This window comes from Chaetodon auriga, chromosome 7 (assembly GCF_051107435.1).
Source record: "Chaetodon auriga isolate fChaAug3 chromosome 7, fChaAug3.hap1, whole genome shotgun sequence".
Classification (NCBI taxonomy): domain Eukaryota; kingdom Metazoa; phylum Chordata; class Actinopteri; order Chaetodontiformes; family Chaetodontidae; genus Chaetodon; species Chaetodon auriga.
Window position 1 is genome coordinate 18,816,163 of NC_135080.1, and position 24,955 is coordinate 18,841,117.

At 41.8% G+C, this 24,955-nt stretch overlaps 1 protein-coding gene across 1 annotated transcript; it reads right to left on the bottom strand.

Annotated features, from left to right (window-relative positions):
- On the bottom strand, window positions 1–24,481 carry st3gal4 (ST3 beta-galactoside alpha-2,3-sialyltransferase 4). The gene is made up of 12 exons (XM_076735457.1): window positions 24,199–24,481; window positions 17,876–17,943; window positions 14,707–14,787; window positions 12,941–13,022; window positions 12,563–12,652; window positions 11,154–11,251; window positions 10,603–10,666; window positions 9,943–10,038; window positions 8,116–8,305; window positions 7,476–7,613; window positions 1,215–1,367; window positions 1–1,104 (listed from the first exon to the last, which is right to left on the bottom strand). The coding sequence occupies exons 3-12, from the start codon at window positions 14,732–14,734 to the stop codon at window positions 1,015–1,017; spliced, it is 1,029 nt and encodes a 342-aa protein (XP_076591572.1). The 5' UTR covers window positions 14,735–14,787; window positions 17,876–17,943; window positions 24,199–24,481; the 3' UTR covers window positions 1–1,014.
- Between the last annotated feature and the right edge of the window lie 474 nt (window positions 24,482–24,955).

A 24,955-nucleotide genomic window follows, 5' to 3' on the forward strand; every position in this document is an offset into this window, starting at 1 on the left:
TGATTTCCTCTTAATTAAAAATTTATTTCATCCTGTACAATAAAAAATATCCAGTGGTACCATCAACAATTATAGTTTCTGAAAAAAAAAAAAAAAAGATTAAATAAATTAAAAAACAAAAACAAGACAATTGATGCAATTAAAAATCGAATGAGCAAAATACAAGTAGTATTTCCAGTCCAAGAAATCTAAAAGTAAAGTGACTCTAATCCATCTGACCGTATAAATCCGGCTTGTAATCAGTTCATTTTCCTTTCATTGAAACTAAAATACACTGAAGCTGAAGTTCTCAAAAAATCCCCATAGATTCTAAAACCGATTTTTAATTCAGAAGAAATAATATTCAGACTTGATAAAACTGAAAATTAATTTCAAACCATAGTGTGTGTGTGTGTGTGTGTGTATACAGCAAGAAATAATCCGGTCTGATTAGTTTTACAGCTCAATGATATGCATGTAATCTCTGCATTAAAAAAAAAAAAAAAGAAACAAAAACATTTGAACTGAAACGCTTGATTCCTACGATGCAGCAGTTATAATCCCATGATATCACATGGCCCTAAAAGCAACATCAAAGCGTTGGAATTATCCAAAATCCCACATAATCTGATGTAATTTGTTTGCTGGGACTGGGTTGTCACAAACAGACAAATGGGTCACCACATGAATCGCTGGCGCCCTGCAAACTAACTTTAAGTCGTGATTCAAAACCCAGAAAAGTTGCAAACCTTGTGCAAAGTGCAGAGTCGTGTTCCCAAAAGTGAATCTACATGACAAATCAAAGGAAAGCTGTTCAAAAAGCAGTTACATCTCTTTCCATGTCTTTAAATTGGTGCCAGGGAGATGAGCATTCTTCAGAGCTTCACTCATGTCACCACCTGATTCAACACACCAGCTAAATGTCTCGTATCCCCCTGCAGAAGGCACATCAGGATCTGATTTGGATCAGGTGACCAAAATCAAATTCAGTTTTCATTCATTTTTTGGCTTGAATCAACAGTAAAAGTGTGTGTATCATAAATGTGAGTGCAGGTACAAAATGGCTCCTGAATCTTCCAGTCTTTTTAAGGCTTCAGCTTCATGATTGAGGTCATGGTAGGAATTCTGCAAACAGAGAGAAAGTGGACCATCAGTACTCAGAGAACTGAATGCTTTTCCAGAATGCACATTAACACACAGACTACATATGAATGCTGCAGATGACTGTTGCCCACCTTCATAGACTTCATAGTGTCATATCCATAGTAATGGATAGGGTCCTTTTGGCTCTTTGAGTTGGGGTATCCAAAACCGGCTACATGGACCACATCACAGTAGTTGAGAGCAACAAACACAGCAAGGATACCCGTGGTGGGATGCACTGGCATCTGGAACAAACAAAACTTAATGACAGCGTAGTGGAATAATTCTGTGACTTCTGACAAACTGTATGAGTCCTTATGTGTAGGACATGAAAGTTGCTGACACTGGAAACTCATAGTGGTAGCATCAAAAAAGACTCCCTGGCAGACAGTGAATGCCCCATGAAATGAACTGAAAGTGACACAAAAACTGCATTAAATTTGAATGGGACTTTTTCTTATTTCTATTAACAATGACACATGTGATCAGAATCACATAAAAGCTCTACTAACAGAGGTTTAATCATATGAAAACTTACAAGAAATTAAGCAGCTGTTCCATTAAAAGGTTTGTCACTGAGTATAGTGTGATGTTAGTGATGTTAAATGTAAGAGGTGCTCAAATCTACATGACCAACATGACAAATAAAATAAATATCATTAGCATCTATTTAAAAAAAAAAAAGAAAAGAAAAGAAAAAGAAAAGCCAAATGCTGATTGTGAATCTGTTGTGTAGTGAAAGTTAGAGCTGATTGTTAAACAGTCTTCCAGCAGAATACGACGACTTAACTGCAGCCTCTCATTTGACCTCTAGATGGTAGTAGAGGGCAGCACACTCAGTCTTTTCCATGCGCGAAATACTCTCTGGAGACCTCAGCATTAATTGCAGTGAACCTCAAAACTTAAAAAACCCAAACCATTTTTGCTGACATCTAACTCTTGTTCCTACAGAGGCTGAACACACTTACTGTGAGCTGCCTTGAGAAAAAGTGTCTGTAAAATGAATGCTGTGTAATGTCAAATCTGTAATGTCATGTGGGCCTTTGGCAAACCAGAACAACCTCAACATTTTACCAGAACATTCTGAAATTGGCAATAGTGGATCTAATTTGCCAAGCTGACCAATTCAAATTGTTCATTTCTTTAAAGATAACCCTCATATTTTATTTTCAGCTGTCTCCTCATTATCTATATCTGTTGCTTTGCAGCTCAGAGAAAAGGTAACTGTCATTAGGTCAAAGCACAACTTGTGTGCAGTTTGTGCAGTTTACTGTTTTAATGCAGTGGTGACTGATTTGTTCAGCACAGCAGTATTTTCTCTTACACAGCACTGCCTGCACCCTAAAGATTTTGGTTGCTTGATAAAAGAGGTGCCGTACATTAGCAAGTCTCACCACGCAAACTCGTCTTCCAGCAGCTTACTCACTAGTACAGCCTCTTCTGAAGACAAGCACTCTTTATGCCAGTACATCAGGCTAATTTACCACTTGATGTTTTGGGGCAAAGTTACTGGGAAATTGGTTTATCTTAAAAATAAAAATTAAAAATTAGAAAAAGTGCTCACTGACACAGTTGATAGGAAAATTATCAGAATAGACGTTGACATCAGAAAGAAAGAAAAAAAGGATGCTGGTGTGTTTTGGTGCTTTCGCACTGAGGTGAAGCAAAGACAGTACTGTATCAAATCAGCGGTATTAAATCAGTGTTAACCGGTCCTTATAAGGAAGGTTAAAAACATGTGGTCAGACAAGAACCCCATTTTGTGTGTGTTGTCTCCTTCGTGGATGTTATTAGCTTCTATCATGGGCAAAGACAGTATCTGTTCCCACTTTTATGCAGATGACAAACAGTTTTCTGCTTCATCTAAAAAAAATCAGAGACAAGCTGATGACCTCGTTCATTGCCTTTACTAATAATAGTGAGTGGAGATTATGTTTACAAGCAAAAAAAAAAAAAAACATATTTCATAGTGGCCTTCAGCCACTATGGGTCCATAGCCATGATCACACATATACATAACATAAAAACATAAAATATAATACTAATAAATCAATTAAAATTCTAAACAATGACACAACAATAACATAACACACACATGAGCAAACAGAGCTCCCCTACAATCCAAAACCATACATGTTTATTACAGGAATAATCTACACAGATCTAACAAGAAAAAAGCCCCCACAACAAAGCACCAACCATGAACCGCAACATCCCTCGTTCGAATCCACACTTCGTTGCCATTAGTCTACGATCTGATAAAGGGATAAAATACAGTTATCCTATTTCTCAGACATAACTGTTTCAAAAAGCTGCACTCAGGACACTTTCGTCACATCACATCACCCCAGTGAAATCCTTTTGTTGGCTCCATGTAAGCAGAGCTGCTTTTAAGGCACTTTTTCAAATCACTTCCTGCTCCTGAAAGTTTACGTCCCCCAACACCTGGACACGCTCAGCTGACTCTGATTCGTCATTCCAGGACTCAAGCCCACTGTGATGCTGCATTTGCTGCATATTTAGCATTCACTCCCTTTGCTGACTACAATGAATGAATGCAGCCTTGATCAACAGAAAATCTCCTGCATGACCAAAAGATGTTTTGAAGCACTGACCCCCTTCAGGTCAATATTTGGTGGAAGCACTTTAGGGACCACCTACTGCTGGATTAGAGTTGATGTGAGGGGCTTCTGCACAATCAGAAAGTGATTTTTTTCCTCATTTATAGACACAGGTGATCTCAATTCATTTCATTAAGTTATGATTAAAAAAAACAAATAAATGCACCATTGATAACTTGGAGTGCATCACGGTGAAGAGGTGAGTTTAATGTTGGTAAAACAGTAAACATGCCAAAGTCCACTAGAAGGGGTGCATGTTTATTTTTGGCAGTGTAAACATGAGCCGGTATCACTGATGCACAACTTTATATATCCTCCAAAGGGATTGGTCAGCCCTCTGACTGTACAGGATACTACAAATCGAGGGCATCCAGGTGGACCAAGCAAACCAAGTACCCTTGTTTGAGTCCAGCTGGGGACCTTTGTTGCATGTCTTCCCCTCTGCCTGTTTGCAGCACGCCACATTCGTCTCTGTGCCAAAATGCTTATTTTCTATTGAAAAGGAAACTGCAACGTCCTGTGTTGGCCTCCACAAAAGAAACCTTTGTCCTAAAAATAGTGCTAAATACATTTTTCTGCAGTTGCCCTGCTTGTCACTTGTGATCTGCCTACGCCGAAAACAGAAAAAGATAACATGACACTATCTGACCCCACTGGCCTTGTTTTAGAAACAAAAAACTAATGTGAGATTTAATGAGTTGAGACGAGTTTGTTGCGTTGTCCCTCTCACTGTGAGGTTCCCTGTGTTGTTGGCCATTTCCCTCGACCCTGTCAATGATTATCCACGTTCACAGAGGCAACAAAAAGAATCACTTCCACATGATCACAAGATAGAAGAGACCTTCTCTTCCAGCCCTCCCCAAAATGCTGCACACTTTCCCGAACACCCTTTCCATGTTATCATCAACTTTCCTCTGTGAGAACTCTGTCTACAAGGAAATTCTGTTGCATGCACCACTGTTTATAGTGGCCCACCTCCCACATTTCCTCTAGCCAAGGTTTAATGATTGCCTACAGCATTGATTTTCGACCAAAACTAAAGGCCTTTTGTCAGCGAATTATAGATTCATATAAAATGATGCCTATAAATTATTCAAATGTTAATATAATCTCATTGATTTTTAGGTACTACCCAAACAGAGCAGCAGGCTCTTTAAAGGAATAGTTCAACATTTTTAACTTGCTTTCTTCCCCATAATAAATTAAGCCACAGCCAGTTGCCAGTTATCTCAACTTGGCATACAGACTAGAAAAAGTTGGAAACTGCTTGCCTGGCTCTGTCAAAAAATAAATCCTCTTATCAGCACCTCTTCAGACACCTGAGTACATTTTATCTCACTTGCTGAATCTGTTGTTTTGTTTTACAGGGCGTTGTGTGTTACTTCTTGGCCGGAAGCAATGACTTCCTCAAGTCTCTGCTGGTCGCCTGACAACCTCAAAGCCACAACAGCTCTCAAATGGCTAAGAGAGACGCACTCTACTTCTGCTTTCCCTGATCAGAAACGAATGACAGAAAGAGGATGAGCACATGTGTATTCAGAAATATATGTTGGTCTGCGTGTGCATGTTGCCAGGCTTACTGCTTCTTGCACTAATGGTTAAATTTTACCAAAAAAAGAGATCTGTCTTAACGACTTAACGACGAGCTCTACCGCAGTGATAGAGAAAGTAATCTGACCATGACAGCGTTAAGAAGAAAGTGAACACGTCTTCTTTCATGTAAAACATTACACCAGATCAATTTCCTATCGCACTGAGCGTGACTGTCTTTTTTCTTCAATTCAGAAACTGATGAGCACCCTGCAACGGGACACAGCTGACAATCTGTGTGTACTAGCCTCATGTGGTCGGCAGCACACGGGTGAACACCAGAGCTCTGCAGCGGCCCGGCGCATAGTTTGGACGCAGGCCCATGGAGCCTTGGTGAGAGGGGTCGAGGGGGGGCTGCATACTGTCACCACTGCAACCCAGACCTACAGTACAAGAGCTCAACACAAGCCTGTGTTTGGGGAGACGGGTGTGAACATCAGAGTTATGCCTGTGCGTGTGTGACTGTAGAGCACAGAGGAAGGGAGGAAAAGGAAGACGAGAAGTAGTTGCATGAGTGTTTTTACTTTGTGCCTGTGTGTGTATGTGTCAACCTGCCAGGGTCATTAGTTGAGGGAGGGTGGCGTGTCTGCAAAGAGGAGGTATGCTACAGTCAGGACTCCTGCTGGTATTTGGCGGACAGAAGAAGACAAGACAGAATGAAGACGGTGAGAGAAATCCAGGCTTCCTTGTGTGTTCAGCATGTTGAACGGTCATTGGTTAAGAAAAGATGTAGAATATTGCAGCCCAGAATGAAGCTAATTCAGTTTCAGCAAACTTGAACTAGCCGCAGGGCCCAGTTCTCCTGATCGCTGCTTCCCTCCATCTTTCTCCTCCTCCTGCCCACCATGCTCTTCCCCCTGGCCTTCTCCATACAGCCTGTGCAGATGGTGCAGAGATCCTGTTGGGCGAGCCCGCTGATCGCCTGTAGGATCGCTGCCCTCCCACTGCTCTCTCTTCTCATGCACCAGCCAGTTGTGTTTGTACTACAGCGTACTACACACACTCTTTGACAAAAAAGGGCTCCAGAGAGGGAACAACCAGAACAAAAAAAAATCTGGCTGAGGCCCATGTCAGAGACAATCCCACTAAACACACAACAAGCCCCACATGGCAGATGGGATGCAATGGGCCAATAAAAGCATCATTCTACATGAGTAATAGTCCAAGTCAAATCGCAGGGTGTTTCAAGATCCAATCGCCTCAGCCAAAGAGGGAAGATGAGGTCCAGTTTGCGAAACAAAAACAGATCAACGGTACACTCCAAAAAAGAAGTTATGCGTCATGTTTTCTCATTGCACAATCGCTGTGTTTCCACTTTCGTTAGTTTTGTTTTGATGAAGTTATCCTGCTCTTATCTAGCTTTTACTCATTGTCACATTTGTTTCTTTGAGTCAAGCGTAAAAGAACATGCTCGATGAAGAGCAACTAAACCTTAAAACCCTCCAAAAAACTACAAAATCCTGACTTTTCTTTTAAAGAGAAAACGGTAATAATCAGCTTTGCTGAGAAGGAACACTGGGAACTGTGCTTTTTCTAAAAACAGAGCATCTGGTTGAAATTTATACAATATTTTGGCTTTGCTTCAAAAGCCAATTATTTCCAAGGGATTCACTGTGCAGCCTATAAAGACATGAGCAGCTTATCTTGTAATGAGAAGCCAGAATGCCACGCAGAAGCTAATCTTCATCATGTTTTGCAGTAATTGGATCCGCAAAATTGCTATTGACCCAGCTACATTTCAAGAGAAATGCCTCTTCCAGTAAACTGTTTATCACAGCACTCAAGACATATCACTCGAGGAGCTGCGGCTTATCAGTGGATGTTCCTTCCAGTCTTGTTAACATTCATGTGGGAAGTAGAGAAGGGCAAGGAGAGAAAAAAGGGAGGCATGGGAGTCAGGGAACAAATGAGAGAGAAGGTTGTGGTGGGAAAATTCAGTGGAGGATGCCAGAAATGGTCAATATTAATGAAGTACAACAGAGCAGAAGCATAGCCACCACAGTTAATGGACCAATAAAGTTTGCTTTGATGAAGTACAAGGCAACAATCTGGTGTGGACCTGAACCAAAATGTCTGCTACTAAAAATGTGATCTCCACGCCTGCGGCTCCATCAAAACAATGAAGTGGAAGCGATCTCTCACCTGTTTGCCCTTGGGATGCAGAGGGATCCGGAGCAGTCGGTCTGCAGTCTGGTGCAGAAAGTGGGGGTCCAGCACTCTGATTTTACTGACGTCACCTAACCAGATTTGGGGAGGGGGCTTCCAAAAGCCTTTCCTGACCTGGAGTGCACACATAAACAAAGAGAGAGATAAGAAACACGAAGCTGCTGAATTGAAAGGAGCAAAAGGACAGAAAAAGAGTAAAAAAAAAAAAAATGCTTTCTTCAGTTTGCACACTGAGTTCAATTACACAAACAGAGATGCAATTGAACCCATGACTCCCACATGTCTGGAGGCAACTAAATCGATGTGCAAATTAGCAGGTAATGACCCTGCAACTACTAGCAGTGGGAGGCCGGAGGTGCCGGGAGCAACAGAGTGAAGGATGTCTGTGATGGAAACTACATTTAACTCTGAAGGGGACGGGCATCACTGAAGTCGAACCTTTTAAGTATTTGTTCCTGATATGGATGGCTGGAAAAGAAGCTAAAAGGAGTGTGTTAATGTGAGGCAGAGAGGGAGAGAAAGAAAGTGAGATGGAATGCATGTGTGTGTGTGTGTGTGTGTGTGTGTGTGTGTGTGTTTGTGTGAGAGAGAGTGCATTCTCACACATATCCTGTACCCTCTTCTCATTATATAGGATCTCTTTAAGCCACCGTAGATCTTGCTGCTTGAAAGGCACCAGGACCATAAGCGTGCCGGGCTCATTGTGCAGTCCAGGGTTGTAAGAGGCCGACTCAGGGTAGAAGAATCTCATTGTGGTCTTGTTCCCCACGTCCTCCTCATAGCCTCGCACTGGGGCATCATTCAACCTGAGGCAGGGACGCCATACTGCAGTCAGGGACAAGACTTTCCTGCTTTGTTTTTTTAATGATTTACATTTTTGCATTCACTCATGAGAAATGTGTTGTTTAATCATACGGTATAATCCCATCATGACCTCTGAGACGTTGAGCATTGAAGGCAACATTTCCAACTTGGCTCTTCTTCTTATTCTTGTCCCTATTCTTGGATATGCTAACTTTCCGTTTGCCACCTCTGTTCTACAGATTTGGGAAACGTGGCACCACCTAAACAAATGATCAAGGTACACTTTCCATGTGAATTTCAGGTTTCTAGAAACAATTGCAAATACTTGCCCCTGCAGTCCACCCGAAAGTATACAAGGGGAAACGTAAATGAAACTGAACCTATCGGGTTTTGTTTCGGAGGTAAGAACACCTAACACCTGAATCCCAGTGACATTTGTAACAAAGCTAATAACTTTGGAACGGCGCCATCGTCAACACTCCGTATGTCTAGATGAGGACAGTAATTAAAAGAAAACAATGTAGTTTATCTGTCATTGTTTTTTCATTTACGTGGCCTTAATCAAACACCATTTCCCATTAGGCCACAGACTATCCCACACTGAACCTCACCAGAATAACAAAAGTCACGTGCCAAGCAATGGGCAGGTTGTGGGGCTGTGGCCAGTTCAGACATGTTGAAAGGTGTAGAAGTTTTTAGATAGGAGAGATTACAAATAAGAAGTCAGAAGAATGACTTTAGAGAATAGGGTTGGTGAATGTTATGGATATGGATGAAACAAACATAATATAAAACACAGTGGCACAGACTGACACCTTGTTTGGATAAATGATAAGTCTGCACTTTGGAAACTGGAGTCTCATCAGGCTTTAACAGAGTCTGACGGTGTTACTATGACAGAAAAGGCCTGATGACGTCAAAGTCTCCGGCATGCATTGAATTCTGAGTGTCAATAACCTTACTCTACTTGGCCAGGGAACTATACGGAGAGATGTGAGGGGGGACAGGGGGAGAGGGGAGCTGACGGGGGGAGAAAAATGCATTGTGACCAAGCCAAATTCTGGCTGTTTGAAAGAGGCTTATAAAAACTCAGAATGCATGTGTTCATTCCAAGGCTGTAAAGTCAGATTTGCAGAGTGCCTTTGTCCCTGAGCAAACTAAACGCTTTCCCTTCTCCTTTAAAGAACTTCACTTGACCTAAAAGTTTGCTAATTGCTGTGAGGACGGCTCTATATCAGGGTCAGGTGGTCACACACTCGGATGCTGTCCATCATGAGTGTACGGCCAAGTGAATTTAAATCCTGCTTTCACCACATTCCCTTGAAAAGGTCATCAAGCAAGTCTATTCCTCATTTCTCAGCTCTAACAATCCTGAAACATGAAGGTGGTTATGAACTGTATTATTATTGTTGATGGATCACAGTTCGTTAGACGGAAAACATGGCAGAGTCACTTTCTAAAAATGTACAGCTTGGAGTAGAATCAAAAAGTGGCAAAGCAAGTTTATAAACTATTTTTTTACATTACACCCTAATTCATTCTTTCCCTCCATGCGTCAGAAATTTTACAGCAGTGGTGCAAACTGAATGTGATGGCACTTATACCAATACATTGATAAGGTGTTCTCCTTTGTGCTTACCGGATGACTACGTCATATTTGTTGATGATGCTTCCCAAGGAGCTGTTTTTAATGGCAAAGCCATTGCCTATGACTACGCAGGTTCTGCATTCAAGGCTGTGAGAGAAGAAGAACAAATACACACACACACACAGACACACACACACACACACACACACACACACAGTTCAAATGTGGCACACTGATGCTCATCCACCCCTCCTTCGAGTGTGTTCAGGTTTTGTCCAGTCTGAAGCAAAATGCCAATCTCTTGACAACTTATCCGTCACAGGAGCAACAGCACCCAAGGGTGTTTTTATGTAGAACAGTCACGTGGCTAAGTATGAGGCACTAACAGCCCATAATGACAGTGATGAAGTCACCCAAAACCTATTACAGGGTGAACACATCTGGAACACATCTTCAACCAATCACAAACTTTAAAACAATATTCCCATAATGTCAGCTATTAGATATTTGTTGGTGCCAATCCTGGATTTACAGTACAATATTTGATAATTCTTAATTATTTAATTATTACTGTGCTGCTCTATGAACTTCAGTCCATAACATAAAATAAATGACAACAATGTGTAATGATAATAGAAACCTAGGTTGCAGGGATAAAAAGCTGAGCTTTAGTATCATGTTCCAGGTTGGCTTCAGTGTGCTCGCACTTACTTTTCAATGTTGGCTGGCACCTGATAATTTGCAATTACAGCAAGAACTTTCAGTAGCAGCAGCTCTGGGAGGGAAAGCGAGAAATGGAGCAGTTGAAAAAGGTGTGACTGTTTGAAACCTTTGAACGCAGCTGTGTAGTTCACATAAGATAAGATAATGTAAACTTTTTATATATCCCATAATGGGGATATACATGTTATAGCAGCAACAGGACAGAGTGCAATGAGTCTGAGGAACAAGAAGACAAAAAAAACATTGCAGAAGTGTTATATACCCTATGCACATGAAAGATTGCCGTGTAGTGTTTCAACTGTATAAAGGGCAAAAAACACTTTGCCTTTATGACAGTAAAGCATCACCAATCTCATAAATTCAGTCACGGAGTACAAAAAGAGTTATTTTCATTTCTTCGAATCTGAACAGTAAAAATGTTCGAATGCATGAATAGAATATAAAACATAGACCTTCATAAAACAACCAGCAATACCAAATGTGAAACATGTTGACTGAACTGAGCAAAAAGAGCAGAGGATAATGTAAAATCAACATACCGCTGCCCTTAATGCCATAGGGTAATGCCTGCTTTGACAGATGCTCCCGCCAGAAGAAATCCTCCAGTTTCAGAAAGAGCTGCGTCCGTCTGCTAATGCTGCATGAAACGTGTCAGAGCAGGAATTACAACATTACACTTTATAGATGAATTACAAGAGGGTTTGCGGGTGAGAGAGAGGGGAGGATATGAATAAAGTGCCAGACTGTGAGGATGAAGGAAACTACTCCTACCACACAATGGACAATACCAACCGTGATGCCAAACAGTACAGTGTTCATACTGGCACATGGAAAAGCCTGATGAGCAGTTTCCCAAACGTTCTGGTATCTATTAAGCAGGTAAACCAGGCTCATTATAAGCAAACCAGCCATTTACATGATGTCATTCAAAAGCAATTTCCTTCATTAAAACCCTCTGTTGGCATTTCTCTGCTGAGGAGAGGGAAAAAGCAAACAATAATATCCACAGAGCCTGTGGAGTGAGGCAAATGTGGCAGGTTGTAATATGTAAAAGTGTTGCTGTTCCGTGTTTGCTGGCTTCAGACTCCAGCTGTTTCTGACCTACTGTCTTTGACAGTGAGTCTCTCAGACATTTATTACCCTCATGTGGCCGCTAGCTCTTCGCAGGAGATCACGATAAATCTCCATGGAGGGGTCTAATTAGAGAAATGTCACTGTGATTGCCTGGAAGGCCTGCCTGTGACTGTAATGACTGATGTGAAACTCCAAGAACAACCAACCAGCAACATAATGTGAGAGTGCACGTCATGTTCTTTTACAGGGGAAAACACGAATCTTGACTGCTTTAAAGGTCAAAGGGTGGGCAGTGGAAGGTCTACTGAGCTGAAGAAATAAACAGTGACCTTGGAGGAGGTTGGGACAAACCACAGATGAAGACATGAAGATCGCTATTTTGGAACAGAACAGAGCCCCCCAAAAAAGACCAACAGTAAATATACAGCTGAATAAACTGATAATAGAGCAAGAGAAAATAAATGAGACAGGGTTCAGGCCTGTGGAACAATGATTACTTAACAAGGCAGAACCTGAGGGGGACAAACAAGCTATTGTCTGGCTCTGAAAAATGCAACTTTATCAAAAGCTCATTCTTAGCCAACACTGGATTTTACATCAACTCTCCCTTTCAAACCGTTTCATCAACACATTCCACTTCAAGTGCTGAAACTTACTGCAATCATGATTTAGATGGAAAATCCTTTCTTCTAACAAGTTCTGTTCTTTCTCGCTAAAATATGCTTTTCCTTCATGACTGGTAAAAAGCAGCCCTCGCAGTTCCAAGGAGCCTGGCACCTTACACTCAAATAAAAATGTTGGCATACCTTTGTCCCTTAATAAGCCATCCACTCCCTCCAGTTTGTAAGAAAAACACAGACATGCCATTACTCACTTAAAGTTAAGGCTCTCCCACTTCTTCTGGGTTAGCCAGCCACCACACAGCGACTTGCTACTGTTCAGAGACTTGCTGGTGCCTCCGTAGCTGAAATACAGACAATCACCACAACTGGCATGAAAACCACTGCTGAATCCATAAAAAACACAGTGTGCCAGTAACTGGGTCCAGAAAACTCAAAAAGTGCAAGAACGGGCATATGCAAGGGTCTGAATTGACCAGCAGCTCCGGCCGGCGGATGATCAGAATGTGGGTCATCTTGTTAACTTATAGTGACTCAGAAAAGGACATTTCTGTATTTGTGTGACCTCAATACCAGAGCAACAGAGAGAGAAAGAGAGAAAGAAATGGCCGTGTTCATATGTGTGTACTTACCTCTGAAGTATGGCATAGGAGCAGTAGTATGTGATGAAGGAGATGAAGAAGAAGAGAACTGGGAGAAGCCTCAGGCACCATGCTGGAGTCAAAGAAGACAATACAGTAAGTTATAGGAAAAGGATGATCAAATTTCACATGCAATACAAACATCTTGGCACCTAAAGCGAGATGGCTGTGATGTTATGATGTAAGGGACAGCGCAGATTTAAATATATAAAAGCTTTTGAGGAAAAAAAGGGTACAGGTGTACTATCAGTACCAGGCTGGCTACTGAAAGGTGAAACTGAGATGAATAATAAGGGCTACCCAGTATGTGTTGCTATTTAAAGACAACTGCACAGTTCCACAGGAAGCACTCCACCCATCATGGTTTCAATTTGATAGCAGAGAGTGAAGCTTGCAAATTGAGGCGGATCCTTTGATTTTAAACATGCGGCATCTGCAATGAGACCTGAAACGGCTCTCCTTTAAATACCAGCTAAATGACTTGACCATTTGAGTGAAATGTAATATGCACTGTAATCATGAGCTCCGTGAGCTTGATTTGATTCGAGTGAGTGAGTTTTTGAAAAGCGTGAGTGCGAGTTGTTCAAAGACGGGAAGTGTCACTCATGTCTTCCAGTTACGCACACGCTACTGCATGCTGCACTCTCTATCCTGGGACCATGTGTGAAGCTGAACATCAGTGGTATGCTTTTTGAATTTTGACAGGACAGTAGGAGAAGCACAGGTACCTCCACTAATTCATATTTTGCTGTGATGAAATATTATAAGCTTCTCTGCAGGCTGTCAGCATGCCAGGATTGTTTTCAGGATCATACACAGACTCCCAAAATGACAATAATGGACACGTTCGCAGAAATTCTTCCCAAAAAGTTAAATGAGAAGGTTGATACAACTCTCACGTGTAGACTAAGTATGATGCTATAGCATGCAGCTGGCTAGCTTAGCTTAGCCAGAGGACTGGAGAAAGGCAGACACGGCGAGCCGGGCTCAGTTCAGATATAACATTTGCTCTATCTTGTTGTTAAAAAATGACGAGTTGCAGTACTACAGGAGGTTATGTGAGGAGCTATTTCTCGCTCAGGCAGAGTGACTTGCTGGAGTCTCTGGTTTCTTAGCAACCTCACGGTGATGACGAGACTGAAAAATGTTTAACTTTTCCTTTTAGGAGGCAAGTTACCAAGTAGCAAGAAATCTAATGTAACTGGCATTCAGTGACAGACCATAGTTCAAACCCAAAATACAGCAGCCTTCAATACGACTGCCTCTACAGCTCTGTTGTTGAAAATGAATCATTGCAAAGGGACAAGAGTTTGAAAAGCATCAAGCCAGCTTTGTGTTTTCCTACAGCAATGTACAAGAGGCAAAATCTGGAGAATGCGAAGAGAAGACTGAGAAGACTTGATGTTTTTGAGAAGTGACTAAATGTTGTGTGGCAATAAGCAGAGCAACAAGATTATTTCTGTGACCTGAAGGTCAGAGTAGCAGAAGTACGTGGTGATACTGAGCACATGTAGCCCAATGAAAAATTACTGGATGTCATAGATCTCATCATTAATCTGTGACGGAGTAAATTTCAGTCCGTAATCCTCTCATCGCTGCACGTGAAATAACACATTAACGCTTTCCTGAATACCAAGACAGAGAAAAGTCCTGTTCAAGTAATCTGCTGTATGCCCACAACAAATCAGGAAAAAGCATCAGCAACAAATGAAATAAAAATAAAAACGTCCTCCAGCATCCACGGGAAAAGAGCTTACTTTTAGTTGTCTTCTGGGACATCTTCATGTGCTTCACGTGCTCCTGGGTCCTCTCATGTCTACACAGTGCATGAGCTTATCCTGGTGAAGTTTCCACAAAGGACAAAGAGCACATGTATTAGCACTTCCTTTGAACTGCTTTCTAAACAGCACAATCACCTTCTGAGGAGACGATTTAAAAGAGGAAACATACGGTGCTTAATTTAGTCATATTGGTTAGCCCGCACACACACCCACATACAAATTGCCTAGAAGTAAATGGGAGTGGCAGAGAAAGTAAACTGATGCAAGTAAGAAAAAAGGGGGCGTTCGCAGAAAAGAGACAGCAGGAGACACTGAGGTAGAAAAAAAAAAATAAAGTAAGAATACGACAAAGACAGAGATGGAAGCTGAGAGAGAGAAGGGCAGCAGATGAAGGCCTATCCGTTTAAGAGGATCTGAACTGTGAGACATTTGCAATCCCACAGCATCACATCAGCTTCAGCACTGGATGCTTGGTTCAGTTGTGCTTGGGAGAGTTCAGATTACGGCTTAGATGAGATTAAAAGGCATTTAACGCTGCACGCATCTGACTATTTAATGCACAATGCACATTTTATCCTCACTCTTCATGAGGCCAGAGTCATTCATACCACCAAATGGTTGGAGTGAATATGCCTGGCACAACAGCACTGAAAATCAATAGCAAACAGCAGGAATGCATTGCTGAATATCTATTTTAAGATGTCCATGTATGCACATGTACTTGCTACAACAGACATGTAACACTGCTGAAAAAGCTACTAGTAAACCATTCACAGACAGGCTGGTCATCAGAAACACTGTCCATTCTGACTACACCTGGGCCCCGCCCCTTTCCCATCTAATGTTTAGGCCTCCTAGAGAGGAGGAATGCAAAGCATTACAGTGGTGCTGAAAAGCAGAGAGAAGAGGTTGAATTCGCTTGAGGCTAATGCAGCCAAAGGTTTAAAAATAACAAATTATTCATCAGGCGCTGTTAAAAATCTCAGCCGCGTAAGCCTGAAGACACTGGCAGCAGAGAGAGAGCGGAGGTACCAGTTTAACTGTTAGTCAAGGTTTTGCAGCTGAAGCGGTAAGACAATAAGGGTGAGAAAAACAAGGTTCGGGTTTGGCTGGCTGGCTATATCAGATGCATTTTGTTGAAACATGTTCAGCTTCTCATGAAGTGAAAGTGCTCGTCAGTGTCATCTTTTGCAACGCAGCCTGGATGGAATCCGATCCTTGTATAACCAAAGTGAGAGCTGTGTTCATATTCTCTGCACAGTAAAACATGTTTTAAGCTGGACTCTGCTAGGATTGCCCCTTGTCACCGATCCTGTGATATTCATGGTCAAGTCACGGCCGGGGTGACGAGCATGTCCGTTTTGTGGATCCCGGTTCTGTTGGCTTTATCAGACCATGACCTTCAGTAAACACTGGAGTGATTTGCAGCTGAGTGTGAAGCGGCTGGGATGAGAGTCCCAATACCTCCAAGTCTGAAGCCATGGCTCTCTGCCACAAAACTGCGGATTGCTCCCTTTAGGTTGGGAGTGAGTTGCTGTCCTGAGAGAAGGACTTCAAGTTTGTCGGGATCGTGTTCATGAGTGAGGGTAAAATGGAGCGTCAGGGGCGGGTTGGTCAGGGTGCAGTCATTTTATTATTCTATTTTCAATTCTGATTATGAGAACAAGATAATCAAGATAATGATTCTTGTAGTGCAGTCCATTTGTCAACGATTCTCTGATTTTGTTTTGTGGGATAAATCCAGCACACCCCTTTCCTTTGCCACAGTGCATTTTAAATTCTCCCTAAAAGTGCAAACTCACTCGCAGCCAGGCTCTGGCATGTTTAGCTCAGCTCGAGCCGAGATAACGGCCAGAGAGGCTTCGGTCAATAAGAAAGGTAAAACCAATTCAGCTGTTAAACAGGAAGATATCACATGACGTGTGGGTGTGCACAGGACGTACACACACACACTCAAACAGAGTGAACTTATGTTAGGGAGAGCAGGCAGGGATGGTCTTTACGCACAGCAGCAGTCCCAAAACCTTGTAAAAACAGAGAGCCGGCGGACATGACAGCTTACAGCACATGTATCCACTGACAGTGTGTCGCCTATCCAGTCAAGTTTCCCCTGGACAGAGGGGCTGGGATCGGGTGTGGAGCTTGGATATCTAGGGGAGTGGAACCCCTGCTCCTTCATGTCGAAAACAGGCAGTTGGGGCGTCTGATCAGAAATCTGGAGGTTTTCAGGGCACGTCTAACTGGAAGGAGACCCTCAAGGCAGACCCAGAACTCACTGGAGGGACTATATATCTATATTTGACCTGGGAGCACCTCAGGTTTATTCCCAGTCCATCCCTGATGCACACCTAACAACCATTACCACACGTTCCGCAGATTTTACCCTGTAATACGCACACTCAAGCCCATCCACTCACTCTGAAATATGATATGATACTGCAGCCTCTAGAATCAGGGTGTTTCTTGGAGCTATAATGGAATGGGTGGGTTTTCATCCTGAGCCGGATATGAGGCTGGGCTGTGTTTGTTTCCAAGGTTATTGTTTAGGAAATGATGAAAACACTAAAGAATGTGGAGGAGCAAACATCAAATGCATCTTTTTTCTTTTATGGAACAAGCAAGGTGGGTTGTTTTTCCTCCTCTCTGTTGTACTTTGGTCAGGTAGCACAGGATCCAACTGTTCCGTGCCTGTGTTCACTGTCGAGCTGAACTGTGCTCAGTACAGTTGTACTCAGTAGTTGATTAACTGATTAGTCAACGGACAGAAACTATACATTTGCTGGTTCCAGCTTCTCAGATGTGAGAATATGCTGCTTGTATCTAACATGAAATAAAATGAACATCTTGGGGTTTTGGACTGTTCGTCAGACAAAACAAAGAAGCTACATGGGTCCCTTTAGGATTTGGAAAATTGGTGATGGGCATTTTTCTCTGTGTTCTGGTATTTTACTGAGGAAACAGTTCATCACATCATTGTTTGACCAAACACAGTTTAGAAATTAGTAGTTCCAAGCAGTACGAGTTCTCCTACCACATTTCATGATTAACACATGCCTAAATATTGCAAATTAGAAGTTTTCAAGGGGACTGTGCACGCACCAATTACATATCAACAAAAAATCGACATTACCACAGAGCGTCTTACCTTTTTCCTCTTTCATTTCCAACGATTAAATCCTCAGTGGTACAGATGTAATGAGTCTGGGTTTCCCCCTGTAGCGAAAGCAAAACATTATCTGACACATGACAGCAACTAGATAGTTGCACAATTAAGTTGTTATTCTTTCTTTTCTACTTGTCTTCACGCTTCATGAGGGAACTACAGACTGTACAGACTCCAAAACAAGCAACTCCATACATGCAAATGACAGGTTTTTGTATGCAGGCACTACACCTTGTTACAAGGGTTCTGGGATGATGCAGCACAACTACATATGCATTAAATGACATGTTATGGACTGGTCTTCTTCTAGTCTTCATGTTAGAGCATATAGCTAATGCTGACAGGATTCAAATACTGTGGATCAATTAATTGGAAGTCATTAAGTCATTTACAAAGCAAAAAAATGCTGCCTCCAGCTTTTGAAATGTGAAGATATGCTGATTTTCTCTGTTTTGTTTTGTTGTTTTTTTCAGCACTGCAATTTAAATATTTTTTGTGATTTTGACTGTTAGTCAAACAAAACCAGCAATCTGAAGATGCCAGCCCAGGCTCAGGGACATTTCGATGGGTATTCTTCAGATTTTCTGACATTTTACAGACTTACATAAGCCCCACATACAGCCTGATATCCCTCTATTTGTATCAACATCCAGTATAAAAGACTACATAAGGGAGTTACAACAGCTGGACATACTGTAGCTCCCAGGATCATGAAGCACAGGAGGCACAGAAGGCACAGGACCTCCTCACAGACACCACAGGCAACACAAGAGCAGAGCAGCACAATAGCTGGCTGTGTGTGATACAGTGCAAGGGGGAAGAGGGGCGGGGGGAGGGCCGGCTGGGACTGGGAGAACGGAGGGGGTCGAGCACTGCCGTGATGCCGTGAGGCACATTGGCCGGCTGACTGACACTGGCAATAGTCCTTGAGATGTGAGGGACCAACAGGGCAACAGCAGAGTGAGATTCAGTCCTGTCAGAAATGGCCTTCACCACAGATGTTCTTAAAGCATTGCTGGAAGTCTAACTGTGGATCACGAAAGAAATGCAGACAGACCACTTAAAGAGCTTAGTCACACACTGTAGTGATTAAAGATGAGTCAGGCAGCACAGTGGAAGTAATTCCGGCAAAAGCATAACATGGGAAAATGTTGTCAGGGATTTATTGGTTCAAGCTCCTTCCTCCCAAACTCGCAGGGAAGGTGAGGATTGACAAGGCTAATGCTATATGTACTTAGGCTAATGTTGTCATTAAATAACTAATTATTACAGCTAAGTACTTATCCAAACATAGGTGGCTGCTATTAATGTGAGCTCTGTGTTTAAGGTGAGATTGTGTCACAGGCGCTCTGAGTGAGGCCTTAAACAAGCAGTAACAATTATGTTCACATTAATCGATGTTAACAATCAAGTCGATGCATGAAGTTTGTATCGTGTTTTAATTTTGAGCTGTGGGAATGAGTCTTCACACACACACACACACACACACACACACACACACACAGACACCACCATGATGACATGTAGCATAATAATCGCTGAGCACAGAATACGAGGCCTAACAAAGGCTATTTATTGTGAGATTAATTGCATCTGCAAAGCGAGCGTCCTTGCAACACGATCAGCACGGACATAAGTGATGACTTCAGATGACCTTCTCTAAACCCCTTTCTCCTACCGCCTGATTTCCCTCAAACACAGACACACTCTCTAAAGAAAATCACATGTGCGCTCTGCTCACAATAGAAAATCAACTCTAAAACGCATAATCCCAGAATTTAATCCAGTCACAAGGCCTAAATCTGGTGTCCATTTGTAACATTTAGACCGCTTTTATGACGAAAACCTTTCAAAGAAATTGCAGGCTATCATCAACCCGTGCTGCTTCAAAAAGTGTCTGCACGTGAAATGGCATCGAGAACGAAACAGGAATTACAAGTATGTAGAATGTACAGTAGGTGAGACGTGATGACTCCCCGCAGGGGTGAGTTTTGATTCTTCGATGTAGCTTTCCTACAACGTCCTGATCCTTTTTGGCAACTTCCTTAAAGCCAGATTTCACACAACTTATTAGTTATGCATAGTGAAATGTTTTATCATGACCTCTAAACAATTCCATATGCTAAAGGACCGAACAGCTTTACTAATACTAGTAGCAGTAGTAGAAGTAGTAGTAGTAGTAAACCAAGTCCCCATTCCTGCTATTCTGAAACATGCATGCATGACCAGTTATTCCCAAATGCAAGTATTTGTACCCGAGGTGGTAATTTTGCAGTTGCCTGGCGGTACGTGGAAATATTGTAGTATGTGAAAACTGTTTAGCAAGCGAGCAGGAAGTTCTGACAGCAAGAGCTGACATCATTTAAAAATGGTTTGTTAAGAATAATAAGTGCTTCATATTTCTTTACATTCCATTCGCTTAGATGACACTTTTATCCAAACCTGAAATAAGTGCATTCAACCATGTGCATATAAACTAAAAGAATCACGCAAGTACATCAGCTTTAGCAAATAAAACGAATTTCTCGTGCTACGTTTACAAACAATACAAGTTAGAGAAATCGTTGGTGCCGTCTGAATAGATGAGTTTTCAGTCTGCAACAGAAGATCGTTCCGTCATTGTGGGGTCAGGACAGCCAACAGTGTGGATTTTGATGACTAATGTAATGGATAAATGGTTGATAGTAATTGACAAATGGTTGAATGAGAGCTAAAAGCAATATATGTTTGAATTAGATAGCTAAAACAAATGGATAAATGGGTGAAACGTCCTCCACAAATGCAAGCTTGACTAAACCAACCCAAACTTTTACAACTCACTTGTACCTAAAGTCAACTTGTAAGTAATTAACAGTGTTACCGATTGTTCAGTTTGAAATCAGATTAGATAACCACACTGGGAACATGATGGGACGTGTCAATGATGAGACATGTGGGAACATCAGGTCAAAGAGGTTGGGATCCACGGCATTAACACACTGGGGCAGCTCAAGACCCACTTCCACGCTCATGTTCATGGTTTGATTTCAGTGCATCACTTCTGCTGCACCTGATCTAAAATTGCTTCGTAACTTTTGCTGTTTCATGATGCCCTCCATCCCTCCTGTGCTTTGTTTTTTTTTGTTTTTTTTCTTGTCCTCCATTCGCCATTATGTAATTTAGGTCTTTGCTTGCTTTTTTTTCCTTCCATTGTGTGTGTGGGCTTGCCAGCACACTTCTAGGGAAGAACAGTCTTGGTGACTCAGTACATACGTCTCTCGCTACTCACTGCTCTGGAAATCAATGTGGTCATAATTAGTTCGAGGAAGACAAAGTTTGTTCAGTTGTATTTTGGCAGCTGCTGACCATTTCCATTGGGTCATCATAGACCACGCACATACTGAACCAAGATTACATATCTTTGGGCTTTATGGTCCTTCCCATCTGCAATCAATAGCATATTGTGTGACATCTAGATAGCTGACCACATGTATTATATCTGTATTCAAACACCAAGGAATAAGGCATCTTATCACAGTGACAAGGTTCAGTAAGAAAATGACGTCTATACAAAGTGTAAAATATGATAAGCATAAGACTTCCTTGTGCTGTGGTTACAAAGTGGGTACACAAAGAACACAATTCACTCTAATAGCAAGCCTTGTTTGTTTTTTAGAGGTGACCTCGGGATGATGTGCAGTGCTTGAGATGATGATCTGGGAGGTCTACTCCAGGACAGAAGTATGAGACGTAAATGTGAATGATATTACAATCAATTCTATCTTTAATTAATTAATCACCTTCAAATAGCAATACCTTCATTCCCTTCTCGTTATCTTTTTCATCCAGCAAATGAGTTCCTTTTCTTCATGTTAAGAAAGAACCCCTGTTCACTATTGTTTGGTCAATAATCTGACCTGGGAGCCTCATGTAAGGAGAGTTTTACCAGAAATGGAGAGAAACTTCTGAAAGCAATTCTGATATTAAAGGCCAGATGAGCCTATTTGGGGTTCTTGAGGCAACAAAAGAGCTGTGGGTCCTATTAACACATCATCACCTGTGTAAGCATTGTACGTGTCCCGTGGCCTTCAAATAAACCAATCAACACATCTATCTATCACATTACTAAACTGAAATAATAGGATCCTCCAGTAAGACAGTGGTCTCACAATTAGATGATAATGTGGGATTGGATTAAAGGAGCCTAGTAATAGGCCCTTGTGATTTAAATTGATAATGTAAATGAGTGTGTATATTCACAAATCTTTAATTATTTAAAAGACCAGAAGCCACACACAGAGTGAACCTGGGCCCCCAGACCATCAGAGGCTGGAAATCCAGCTTTTTCCTATATTCCTTGCTCTTATTGGACAAAACATGACTAAACTCTTCAGTAAGATGTTTTTAATTAGATACATCCACAAAACCTCCATCAAGAACACATGGAGGCCTCCACAGCGCTGCCCAGTGCAATAGAGTACGATTATATTTCCCTTAGACTAATGTTTTGAGGACATATGTGTATTCATTAGAATTTCCAAGCCAGACTCACTGATTCAAGTGCGAGTGAGTCATTACTGCAGATGGGCATATCATGGCGCTTCATCTGATTAGCTACCAGTTGCCACGTGCAAAACATCTCTAAGCGCCATTAAATCCAACATCTGTGCAAAAGAAAAATCTCTTATATAGCCCAGTGCTACAGTGACGAAATACAACAGCCTGAAAGAACCAAATCGATTGATGTACGCAGATCTGTTTTTTGGATGCCACCAGCGTTCATATACTCATTCTGGCACACACATTTACAATCTAGAGTTGTGCCAACATACGAGTTCCCATGCTATCAAGAAACAAGACAGAAACAAAAAAGGGAATTATTATTTTGGCAATGGATCAGTAAAGCTCTCCACTCCCATATGACTGGGTGATCAGCTGTGTTCAATATCTGCTGTGACGGCAGAACTAATGAGTTCCGAAATTCCAAAAAAAACTTATCATCTTGTACAAAAAAGTTTTTACCTTGTGCCAACAAGTCATTATCCTGTACAAACAAGTTATGATCTTACAGGAAAATATTATTGTATGCAAACAACAGATGCGCGCAAGATAACTTATATCAATAACCTTATATCAATTATAATACAATTATTACAATCCTCCCATAAGTGTTAATGATTTACACAGACAGAAAATAAAGGCAGGGATGAAACAGAGGTTACAAGATACAAAATACTGTTAACACACGATTATACAAATATCACCTTATTTGACTTCAGGGACCCGTGAACTGGCTTTTTTTTATTTTATTTTATTTTATTTTATTGTCTCATATTGTTGTTGTTGTTGTTGTTGTAAGTGCTTCTTCATTTCAGTTTCTGCAGAAACCAGCATAAAAGGGTCTGATTGAATTCCGATCTGTAATGAATGTTTAGAAGATTTCATCCAGACTGCAGCTGACGGATTCAAGGACTGGCGCTGCTGCGGAGTTCATGGTCTGCAGCCACTTGGCTTCCAGGGACCATGTGAGGAAAATATCACGTCCCGTTAAATGAAACATTATAAACCTGCAAAGTAGTAAATGTGAGATTTTCAGTCACACCACATCCCTGAGAATGAAGCAAACTTGTGCAAAGTGGGGAAAAAAAAAAAAAAAAACTTGAGATATTTGCAAAAATGTTGGAGACGGTATAGAAATGAGAAATGAAATGAAGGTGTGATGTTTCAAATGTCTTCATTCCTGAGTGTTAAAGTTAAAAACGTAGGCTCATATCCGCGATCACAGCAATTAGCACCACACAAGACAAACGCATCAAAAACTATTCACACTTTTTGATGACAGCAGCTTCTGTGTTATTGCTGCAATAATGACAGCGCAGCTCCTTTGCCCCCCCAACTATCAATATTGGCCAAAAATGTGCCCCTGTGTATCAATGCCCGATTATTAGAGTTGCTGAGAAATACAGTCAGGATGCTCTGGTTTAGTGTCAGTCTCTAACTTTAATTCCACCGATCACAGGGAACATGGAGACTGTCTGCGGTTCACTAAAGTCAAGAATATATTTCATTATCCTTCGTGGACATAATGAAGCCAAGTCTTTTCCATCCCCATCTACAGTCTGTCGATCCAACCAAACAAAACGGATAACAATCAAAGTAACCACACTGGCACAAATGATCAAATCAAGACTCGTGGCAGCCAAATTAAATTTGATATCTTGTGATCCAGTGAGGCCAGTTACAACACATCTGTGTTTTTTTCCTCCTCACACATCCAGGCTACTGCTCCATGTTAACTCGGAAGGGGTTTTAACAGTGTTACTTACCAGCCGCGCTGCCCGACAGATGAGGTTTAATCCGTGGAGCGAGCCCGTTGTACTGTACAGTGATGTTGCTTCCAAGTTCACGTTGCTTTTGGTGACAATCACTGCGTGGGAACGCGAGAAATATGCGTCTGTCTGCAGCGGAGGAGCAGGGATGAGACGTGAGCATCAAAGCTCATCTCCCTGAACAATGTAGCGGAAACAAGAACCGCAGAGACTGGTTTGCTGCTGGGCTGACTGGCATGAAGTCCTCAGGCAGATATAGCGGTTTACTGGAACGCGTTTCTGGGCGCGCTCCCTTCCTGACGCAGGGACGCATGCGCATGTGGGAACGCGCACTGGCCGCCAGAAAGAAGAGATCTAAGCACTGTGACTGCAAAAATGTTCAAGCCGAGGCCTGATGGGGCTGGCCGCTGAACTTGAAGCACACAGGTTATCGAAATCTTCCGTGTGATCTCCAGCTTATTATGATTATTTGCCCCATGGCTCCTCAATCCACGCCGAACGCCGCTTTTATCCCAGAGGGAACAACATCTGGAAAGACTTTGCTGTGATTTTTTTCTTTCTTTTCTTTTCTTTTCTTTTTTTCTTTTTAGCCCTGAATGCAACAGATAAAGCAAGCAGAGGTGGAAGAAGTACTTAGTTCTGTTTCAAGCAACAAGTCCTGATACATTTTACCGAAGTAGAAGTACAGAAAGTCAAAGTACTTAGTATATATTAGTAGTATTAATGTGTCAGCACCGCTTCAATGTTGCAGATA

Bases quoted from the DNA above. Each gene is read 5' to 3' on its own strand.
- st3gal4 (XM_076735457.1), bottom strand. From the start codon at position 14,734: ATGAAGATGTCCCAGAAGACAACTAAAA. The intron at 10,667-11,153 runs GTATGTTGATTT...TTTCCCTCCCAG, and splicing joins CTATGGCATTAAGGGCAGCG to AGCTGCTGCTACTGAAAGTT. The intron at 1,368-7,475 runs GTGAGAGATCGC...TGTTTGTTCCAG, and splicing joins TGCATCCCAAGGGCAAACAG to ATGCCAGTGCATCCCACCAC.